General features: G+C 41.4%; 1 protein-coding gene across 3 annotated transcripts in view; it reads right to left on the reverse strand.

The window, feature by feature from the left end:
• The window catches only part of TTC39B (tetratricopeptide repeat domain 39B), a 70,010-nt gene extending 68,035 nt beyond the window's left edge, over positions 1 to 1,975 (reverse strand). Inside the window, exon 1 of one of the 3 annotated variants that reach the window (XM_048503295.1) lies at positions 1,658 to 1,973. In XM_048503295.1, coding sequence (XP_048359252.1) covers positions 1,658 to 1,711 — 54 coding nt within the window. In that variant the 5' untranslated portion in view covers positions 1,712 to 1,973. Of the gene's footprint in view, positions 1 to 1,657 lie in introns of all 3 variants that reach the window. The other 2 variants (XM_048503296.1, XM_048503297.1) reach the window with 2 other exon arrangements.
• Positions 1,976 to 11,085: the final 9,110 nt, after the last annotated feature.

An 11,085-nucleotide genomic window follows, 5' to 3' on the forward strand; every position in this document is an offset into this window, starting at 1 on the left:
TATCAATGTTGGGTAGCACAGTCTTGAGAGCCAGTGTGGTGCAGTAATTAATAGTGTTAAGTTAGTATCTGGAAGACCCAAGCTCAAATCCCCATTTGTACCATGGAAGCTTATTGCATGTCTTTGGGTGAGTCATGAACTAACCTACCTCACAAGGTTATTGTGTAATGTGGCTTTGGGTCCCAGTGGGATGAATAACAGGGTATAAATGAATTAAATAAAAAGTGTTTTCAATGATATAAACATGATATTCCTATATATTGATAATATTACTGCAACTGTATACAATTGTTTCTGTCCATATAATATATTTTATTCACTACCAAATTTGTTTTATAATTCCAACTTTTAGTTTTTCCTCTCAGATGGCAAAAATTATGATACATGTGATAAGCTAGTATATGATGCAACAGTTTACAGCTCTCAAGTATCAAGAATGTTTGCAATTTTGCTTGTATTTTAAATTTCATAAATATGAAAAGAAAGAAGGAGGGTTTGGATTTATACTCCATTTTTCTCAGCCATAAGGAGTCTCAAAGAGGCTTATAAACGCCTTCCCTTCCTCTCCCCACAACAAACACCTTGTGAGGTAGGTGGGGCTGACGGAGTTTTGAAGGACTGTGACTAGCCCAGGATCATTTAGCAGGCTTCATGTGTAGGAGTGTGGAAACAAATCCAATTCACCAGATAAGAGTCTGCCACTCATGTGGAAGAGTGGGGAATCAAGCCCCATTCTCCAGAGTAAAGTCCACTGCTCTTCACTACTACACCAGGCTATGCCAAACACTACGATTTTATATGCTGAGTTATACATTCTGCACTTTATTTGTTGGATTTGCTTAGGCTGGATAGAAGGGTTGCTTTCATACTGTTCAATTTTTCCCAATATTTCTATACCCCCACCCCAACAAGGAAAAATATTTGTCTCCCATTGCTTAACATTTCTGAACATGTTATACATGCTTTATTTAAGCTGCCTAGAATGATTGTGCATTTGTTGCTAAATTTTTTGAATGGCTTTTCTAAATACGTCCATATGCCCTTTGTTGTGAAATCCATATTATAAATACCATTTATTTCCCCACCCCCCCCGCCCCTTGATGTTCTGCAGTGTGATTGTGCAGCGTATCATAGCTGCCTCTGAAGAATGAAGCCTGGAAAAGATGTCTGGAGCGGGGTGGGGGGACTTTTAAGATGCAGGCAATAGCAAACCACCTTCGAACACCCCCTGCCAAAAGGCACTTGAGACTTGACCCCTAAAAACAAGGAGCTCCTGAATCCCATCTAGGTGAGGATTTTAGGGAGCGGCATCTACCTTTCCAAACTCTCCAAAGACCATCCTCTTCTACCTGTTAAACACCTGTATCAACCGTGGCACCTGTTGGGCGCCAGGCAGGGAGCGTCGAATTCCCAGCGAGAAGGACCGATGAGGCAAGCGCGGATGTCGTTCGCAAATCGCAGGCCTCCTTCCCCATCACTTTATCGGAAGGCCGGCAAGGTGGGCACGGGAAGAAGATGAGCCCCTCCCGTTCAATGCGACATTCCCGGGCTCCTTCCCCCGACCTCCTTCCCTCCAGTTGGACCCACGAGTGCTGTCAGCTGGACCGCTCGTTCACGCGCACCTACGCACCCTCCCCTCACTCAGAACCACGGTTACCTCTTCGCCGCCGCCGCCACTGGTCCCTTCGGTTCCATTTCGGACACTCGCCATGTTTCCTATGGGGCAGCAGCGTGCCTTTTTACCCAAACAGGCTCTGTGCGCGTGGAAGCAAATGCCGTTGGAAGGCCCCCAGTCCCGATAGCCTCCCCAGCGCTCTGCCCAGGAGATCCGTTGGCTACCCTGCCTCTATGGAATTCGCCTGTCCATCAAGTTCGTGCCCACGGTTACCTACACACGAAACCCCGCCCACCAAACCGGCAAAAAAGCTTTTCCCTCTTTTCAGCCCGAGACCGAGAGTTCCTTTACATATCAAGCTCCGCCCACCAGTCGGCAACCGCGCTGGGGCCCTGGTTTCCCGAGATCTTCTGTGTGTTCCGCCCACCTTATTTGCATGAAGAGCTGGTCTACCCACAGGATGGCTCCGCCTCCGGCGCCCTTATATTGAGCAAGCGGGCTTCTCTCTCTCTCTCTCTCTCTCTCTCTGTGTCTCAAGTCTTTATGGAATACGCAAGATGTGCGCAGGTCTCAACTGAGCTTCGTGTTTAAACTGCAGTTGCCTAGTCATCTGAGAGTGGGAGGGAAATTGGTCTTGCTGTCATTTCTCTTCTGATGGAAGCCCTGAAAACTGAAGAGCCCCATTACTCACCCAGCTCATAATTTCACAGGAATAGCCGGTCTAGTGAGTTGCAGCAAAACTAAACAATAGTGACCTCCTTAATTAAATTCTGTTGTGGGAGAAACTTGACTTAACTTCAGCCTGCATGTGGTAGTGTTCATGATTCCATAAAATTCTGATTTGCTCACCTACAGAGTGCAGGATCGACTAAAATCAGTGGTACAGATGATTACTCAAAAATTGTATTGTTGGCTATGTGATTTGAATTCCGGTTAAACATGGTTCCAAACGTGTATGCGAAGGCTGACTTTGTGAGTCCCAGTCGCCTTATTAATATGGGACCTGAATGGCCCAGGCTAGCCTGATCTTATCAGATTGTGGAAGCTACACAGGATTTGCTTTGGTTAGTATTTGGATGGCAAACTACCAAGGAAGTCCAAGGTTATTATGCAGAAGCAGGCAATGGAAAACTTCATCTGAATGTCTCTTCACTTGAAAACCCTGCAGGGTTGGCTGTGACTTGATGACACTTTCCACCACCAATGTATTTGAATAGTATGGCTGAAAAATGGATTTGGAAGGTGCCTGGTGTCTCTGTTGGACAGGGAAAAGGGAAAGTAATTTTGGAAGGGCTGTGGCTGAGTGATAGAGCATCTTTGGGGCATGCAGAGGGTCTCAGGTTCAAAATTTTATCCCCTTTTCAACAAAAAGAACTAAGTAGAACTTCACCCACCACATACTGGACTACCACGTGCTGGATTATCTAAAACAAAAACAGTCCAGGACGTGGCAGATGAAGTTACAATTCTACTTGGTTCCTTTTGTTGAAAAGGGTATAGTAAGGATCAGATTATATAAGTGATGTGCAAGACCTCAACCTGAGAGCCTGGCAAGCCACTTCCAGTCCAATTACACAATAATTACTTTGATGGACCAATAGTCTGATCCATTTCTTGGGAAATAGCATTGAATGCATTGGATGCAGATCTCAAGAATATGTTATGAGGTAGCTCTCTGACATCTTAGTCTTGTTTATTATAATTATAATGGCACAGAGTGGTAAGCTGCAGTACTGCAGCCCAAGCTCTGCTCACAACCTGAGTGTGATTCTATCAGACGTTGGGTTCAAGTAGCTGGCTCAAGGTTAATTCAATCTTCCATCCTTCTGAGATTGGTAAAATGAGTACTCAGCTTGCTGGGGATAAAGTATAGATGAATGGAGAAGACAGTTGCAAATATAGTCTTGTCTTGTAAATACTGTGAAGTGACACCATCCCATGGGTCAGTAATAACCTGGTGCTTGCACAGGGGACAACCTTGACTTTGTATTAGAATTCCACCAAGCCTTGTTTTCAAAGGTCGATTCCCCATGGGGAAATTCTATCTAGATTAAACCAAGTTCGTAAAGAAAACGCACCTTTTAATAGGGGTTTCAACCTCCCCACTGCAGCATGTATTCAGCGAAGACATGTAGGCCTGTCTCTGATTCCAGAAATGTAGCAGTCCCCACCACCATCCAATCTCTTTTGCAGGTATCTCCTGATTGGCTGGTTTGCAGTGTTGAAATGGGACCTGTTTGGGGCGGCAACCTGAGGTTCGCTCGTTTGCAAGGATAAACGTTTAAGCATTTAGGCGTTTAAGTGGGTTTTCGCTCATTTGCATTTGTGTGAGGTGCACCTCTGTGTGAGGTGCACCACTGATAGAAGGCACCAAAACGGGAAAACGCAAGGAACAAAGAATTTACGGGGGGGGGGGGGGGGCCAAAACTTCTGATTGTCCAAAATAGAGGAGGTGAGTGGTAGAGTGGAAGGAACTGCTGTGGTGTGGGCAGGGGAATGCGGGAGGGCGGAACAAGAAATCCAGAGGAAATGTTTATGCATAGCTATCTCCTTCACATTTCGTATGGAGGGGGGAAAATGTATATGGAAAATGTGGGGATTCTCAGATCTGAAACCACAGTCAGTTTCAAATAAAGGAAACACATGTGTCAAAGAGGGGAAAAATCAAACCCCACAGGAATATAAGATGCATAAATGGCCTGTATGAGTGGGCCAATATTTCAACGTTGTCCAAAGCTACTCTGAAGAGGCCTAAGCACAAGAAAGAAGACACCCTTCTATTGCCTCTCTCTCCTGTACTATAGGAGTTGCTGGCCCTAGGTTTACATGGGGCTTAAGGGGATAGGCAGTGTCAAAGACCCGTCCAGGCCTTTGGAGCAGTCGCAATACCAAGCCCTGGGTTCTGAACCAATACTCAAAAACCAAAAGCAACTTTTAAATATTTTATTTAAAAGAAAAATTGTAAAATAACAGCTTTAAGAACTAGGCTGGTATACTAAAATAGTATGCATATATAGACACTCAGAAAAAAAATCAAAGTTCACTTGCTTACTGAAAAGAATACTGGCTAGAAAATATAACAAAAATCCTTAGTGCATAGACAGAGTTCTTCAAGGAAGGTAGAGGCAAAAAAGACCCAAGACAGAGGAAAGCTGGCTGCTAACACACATGAAAATAATTCATGGCATAAGATGACCACACTAAAGAATTACCAATTAGCCTATCAAATATCAAGTTGGTGAGAGCTCTCTGGAAGATGAGCAAGTCACCCCACCTTTTAAAACTTTCAATTAGGGCTCTTGCTTATCAGTTGAATCCAGCTGAAGATAATGGGAGTTGGCTCCATGCCCATAATGAGGAATCTGACCTTTGTGATGGTACAGCCGATCTCTATCCACAAAAACCTGCAACTAGGCTATGTGAAAAACATGAAAGACAGAACGTAACATTTTTATAAACTCTTTCAAAAACAAAATTCAGTCTCTTTGGACATAGCAATATGCAAGCAAAATGGTTATTCTCTTCACAGGCAGGCAAAAATAGTAATAAAGAGATTGCTTAACAAAGAGTCAAGGCTCCTAAGCAAGACCTGAAATATGGGGAAATCAAAGAAAGATATATTGACAGGAATCTTGCAGATTTACAGTACAGTTCTTGAGTTACATTCTCTAAACCCATTGACCTCTTTGTAAAAAGGGTGTTAATGCTATTTAGGATTAAACTATTAGGCAATTGTGATAATATTATGTAAGCAGCAACCAAGCTAAATTCTCAAATGCCCATGCTATGAAACAATATTCCAAATGCCCAAACACACAGTGAGTAATGTGTGTGTGTGTGCAATGGATATTTGGTATCTGATTAAGAGAGCTTTGACTCTCAAAAGCTCTTACTCCAAAACTCTTGTAGATCTCTCAGGTACTATTGGCTCAAACCTGGCTGTTCTATTGAATACCAATATGGCTACCCTCTGAGTAATATGTTTCTCTCAAAAAGTAGACAGAAGATCCAAAAACATAAAGTAAAGGATCACACAGCAGGGGTTCATAGCTACCTTTCTGAGCAGAGTTCCAAATCTTAAGGCAGGAGCTGGACAGCCAGTAATTCCAGCGGGGACCTTCACAGCTGCACAAGGAAAGCAATCATGAACACATCTATTCAGAATCCTGCTAACATCTATTCGATGGGGATTTTTCCTAGTAAAGTGTTTTTCGGAAGCACCCAACAGTGCTTCACTCATTAGGAGACAACTTTGCTGGTGGTCCCCGACCCAAAAAAGCATCAAGCTGTCCTGGATCAGAGACTTCTCAATTCTGGCCTTGGTGGAACTCTCAAGTGAGACCCAGGCACTGTGGGAACTATTGCAATTTCGCACGGTCTATAAGACTGAGATGCTCCTTCAGCCCTATGGTTGAGGACAGCAACATTTTCTATCTTGCTGGTCTTCTTTCCCCTTTTCCCTTTCCACTACAAGCTACTGTTATATTTTGTTTTCTCCCTTTTCCATTACAATTTTAATTGGGCTGCTCTCTCCTTTTTGACTGGTCTCCCTTGTTGTGTTTAAAGCACTATTGTATACTATTAATTGGAGTTTTAATGTATTTGAATATTTTGATTGTTACAAATTAATTGGAAGCTTGCCCTGTTTGAAAAGGGTGGGGTGTTAGCCAAATAAATAAACACACAAACAAATAAATACTGAAAGTGTTGCAGCTTGGAGCTAGTTAGAGATGCACTTTGACCAGGTCACTAGGAATATCCCAAACAGGACGCCATGTTCAATTCAAAAGCAGAGGTACATGACAGTGCTCCGTGAATAGGAAAAGTTTTGGAACTTCACTGATCAGTCCATGAGAAGTACACACTCTGGAGAGATTCTAGTTGTAAGATAGAATTTTGAATTGGGGAAGGGGAAACCTGTTTCTAGATTTTCTAGGTTCCTTGTACACCTCTGAGACAATCTCTTCACTAGAGTGTCTCTCTCACATAGTGCATCTCAAAGGATGGCTACTCTCCCGCAGGAAGCCCCAATCTTCTGTCTAATTCCCACCCCCCCCGCCCCGAGCTTCCCTGTCCCATATATGAATGGAGTTCTCCTGAGAGAAAAATACCAAGTCACCAAAGTGATTGATCAGTGTTACTGTGTTATGGTTAACTCCAGGACCTCAGCACAGATTTCCTAACTGAAATCTGTCATCCCTATCACTTAATCAGAGAAGCAATGCTCACTTTGAACTGGGACTCAGCTACCAGAGAATGGAGCTACAACAGAACGACCACTCACTCTGGCTCTCAATTCAGTTCTCCCTCAGAACTCCCTGTCCTCTGACTATAGAATGCTGTGCAGTTTTCTCAGCCAATCACGTGGAGTTCCAGATTAACCTTTTGAGCTCTAAAAATTCTTCTGCCTGAATGTACCTAAGTATCTGTATACATTACAGCTTGTATTCCTCTTCTTCCTGCCTGCCTCCCCCATTACTCAGGAAATATTATGATAGGCTCCTGGGCTACCTTTCCTGTTCATAACTAGGCTTGCCAACCTAGATTTGTTCTTCATCTTATGCTTACTCCTGAACCTCTTGTTTAATTTTTTCAGTAAAGCCTGTTGCTTTGATTGGTTTGGCCTACTGTATGTATAAGATCCAGAATTGGTCAAACTATCAGAAGGAGATTTGTTCCAGGGTCCCAAGTGAATCAAATCAACCTTGCAAAGATGTGGTAGTTGGAAACCCCTGTCTTTGACAAGGATAAAATCAGCTACATAGTCAAGTGAAAAGACTTTTATAGCTTGCAGCATGCCCACTGCTGAGAGGGAAAGTAAAACAGCATTGTTAGCAAAAAAGAAGAATAGGGATTAGATGACCTACAATAATAATGCAATAACTGGTTGCAACTCTTATAAGATTTACCGATTAAAATTAGACTTGTAATTATCAGAATGTATAATTAATATACAATCTTCTTCCCTCATCCACAGGTTGCTTGCAACAAAGTGGAATCAGAAGAGCCTTCTCTAGCAAGAACAGTTACTATTCATGCTTTGCTACTTATGAGAAGGATGATTTTCATAAAAGCTATGAGTCTCATACAGCTAGCAAGCATGGACAGATTAATTTCAAACTTCACTGGCAAATGCTGCCATCTTGAAAGGAAAATCAGCATTTTCATTTTTTTTAAAAAAGGGTTAATTTCAAACGCCACAGGATTGACTGTGAGAGCTGCACAGCATTATAAAGTCTAAGGTTAGGGAGTTCTGAAAAAAAGAGTTATGTTGTGAAAGCTACAGTAGCACTTAAGTAGATCTGTTCTCTGGAAGCAGAGGGCCAGTTCAGAGCAGGCTGTACTTCCCTGAATTAAATGCCAGGAAGGGCAGAGTTTAGTAAAGGAATCTGTACCAGAGTTCCTGGAGTTAAACATAACACAGTAACACTGATTAATCACACTTGGAGCTTGGTTATTTTTTTTCCCTCTGAGGTGAGCCCCATTTATATATCAAGCAGTGAAGCTTCTAAGAGAAGGGGAGTTATATAGAGAGGGTTGGAGCTTCCTCAAGGAAAGTGGTCATCCTTCCATGATAAGCACCATGTGAGAGAGACACTCCAAGGAAGAGTTTGTCCTTGTGTTAAGTGTCCAAAGAACTGTGTGTATGTATGTAGTACTTACCTGAGGGTAAAAAGTAAGATTTTTAGGAAAAAGGTTAAATAGCCAAACAGAACTCTGTTAACTATATTGAAGTAACAGATTTATTTTGTCTAATATCAAAGTGACAGTATCATCAGGAAGGCACAACAATAGTGTCCTGTCTGTGATTTGTATCAACTGAAAAAGTTATTAAACAAAATCTTGTACATAGTAGCCTGTCTAAAACCAGCTTCCTTTGTACCCATATGTGTTTGTGCATATGTATGTGCGCATATATATTTATTATTAATCCTGTATATAAAATCTTTCAATTTCTGGTTTCAAGTTTACAAGCCTCTGGTGCCATTTCTTTATTTAGTTCATGACAGAAAGACAACAGGTTGTTGTGGTTTTCTTTCACAGATACTGCCCTGCCTAACAGGCAAATGCCCTAGAAGAGTAGCTAACAACTATTTAGATGGCTTCTTAGAAAAAATATATGTGGGAAAACTGAAAGAGAAATATGAACTCTTAAACATACTCCCCACATTATTAAAATGTTTGTTTTGACAATAAAAAGTTGCTCAGTCAGAGCTGTTCTGTCAGAGATTTTAAAGGGAAATTTTCCCTCAGGGCACAGGCAGTTGGTAGATGCTTGTGTGTGTGAGACACCCTTCCCCTCACTGAGGAAATTAGTGGTTGCCTCATTATATTCTCCAAACTTTCATCTTCAGGAATTCTTGGCAAAAAAAATTATTCTATGGGGTAGACATCAATTTGCTATTTTGTTTTGCTCCTGTTGGATTATTATCTTTTGAAAAACACAGATCAGCAATTGTTTAAGTATTTTCATTTCAGTTGTATCCAAGGAATTCTTTTCCTTAAGACCTGAATATTTTTCTTTTTAAAAAAATGCATGAAGATAATCTCTTCTGAAGTGCAATTGTCACCCATTCTCCTCTCCACCAAATTCTAACATTTTCCCCTACTTTTATTTGGCAAATTCCTCTTTCCAGATTCTTGTTCAAAAAAGCACTTTCCCAGATATCCCAAGAACAAGATTTGTTCCTGTGTTCCATTGTACTGTCTATTCCACCTATCAATTTCACATACATTCAGAGCTTCTACATACTCCTCTTGGAAGCTAAAATGACTAAACTGGGGCTAGTGTACTTTGGTCACATTATGAGAAGACAAGAGTCACTGGAAAAGACAATAATGCTAGGAGAAATGGAAGTCAGCAGGAAAAAAAAGAAGACCCAGTATGAGATGGATTGACTCCAACAAGGAAGACACAGCCTTCGATTTGGAAGACCTGAGCAATGCTGTTCATGGTAAGATGTTTTGGAGATCATTAATTCATAGGTTTGCCATAAATGGGTAGTGATTGGACAGCACTTAACACACACACACATTTCCATAACGGCACTTTCTTAGGCAATAAGCTCAAAAAAAACCCAACCCCATTTTGAATAGTCATGCTCCTTGCCAACTTTGTTTCTTTCTCAATCTCCTCTGCCTCCAAAAGCCTCATGCCAGTTATTGGCATATATTTCCAAGTAGCTCCAAATTAGAAAGTGTCAGTTCTGTTTGCTCCAGTTCTGTACCCCATCCTACTATTAAAAAATGTTTACCTCCTCCATATTTGTTTATGCAAGAGACTTCTGGTTTCATCATCTTCTTTTCTCTTTATTTTGTATTCCTACCTGTTTTCTTAACATCATAATCTCACATTTGTTTTAAGAAAGCAATATTTGCGAAAATTATTGGGCATAGACAGCACAGAGCTTACGTTCCTGCTTGCTTTAATGCTATGCTCCCAAGAAGACTCCAGAGAGTACCATATGCCCTTGTGAAAGAGTCTGCCCTTGTGATTCAGGAACTATTGAAACAATACAACATACTTTATTCTTCTGCTCATTCTAAGAGGAGATTTGAGCCAACTTCTTAGCCCCTGTACTTGCACTGAGAACCGGCTCTTCTGTTGCAGCTTTGACATTTTTTTAATTAAATAGCCCTTCCATAGATCTGTGTGAGAGGGTAGCTAGTTTCCTCCAGAGTGCTATAAACCTTTGAATTGTTAGGAATATGGGTTAATTTTAGGAATTATAAATTGTATAACAAATGTATTTTTATAGTTTGTTTTCTATTCTATCCAACCCAATCTTTGTAGAAACAGACATACGAGGCAAGGATTCTGAAAGTTCAGGTGCCCGGTGTGAAAAATCAGAGATTTTATTCACAAACAGGCATTTTTAACAAACAGAGATGGAACAATAGAGCTCCAAACTGTATTTATTTTTCTAAGGTTTATTTATTTATATTTATTCTAAGGTTCCACGGATTCTCCAAACTACATCCTTTTTGTTTCTGCACTCCTCCACACAAAGCCTGCGGGGTGACATTGCGCCAGTCACAGTTCTTTGAAACTCTTTCAGCCCCACCTACCTTACAAGGGGCCTGTTGTGGGGAGAGAAAGGGAAAGGAACTTTTAAGCCACTTTGAGACTCCTTAAAGGTAGGGAAGAGTAGATATAAAAACCAACTCTTCATCGCCTGAAGCCGGGAAGGCCCTCATTAACCCCAATTAACTCTTGTTTTAGCATTATTTGTGTTTCATTTTTCTATCTCCACCTCCTGGCTTGAAATGCAGTTTAGGCTTACATCAATGTTTTTCAAACACTGCTATCCCCAGAGATAAAGCTTACTTTCCCTAAAAAAAACAAGGAAACCGGAACTATTTTAAGTCACAGACAGCGCACGGCGTTTTAGCGTCACTTCCTGTAACCTTGCTTCTATAGCCGGAAGATGTGCCGAATTGCCGGTTAATGACTCAAGGCAGTGCCAAAA

This window comes from Sphaerodactylus townsendi, linkage group LG07, assembly GCF_021028975.2.
Source record: "Sphaerodactylus townsendi isolate TG3544 linkage group LG07, MPM_Stown_v2.3, whole genome shotgun sequence".
Classification (NCBI taxonomy): domain Eukaryota; kingdom Metazoa; phylum Chordata; class Lepidosauria; order Squamata; family Sphaerodactylidae; genus Sphaerodactylus; species Sphaerodactylus townsendi.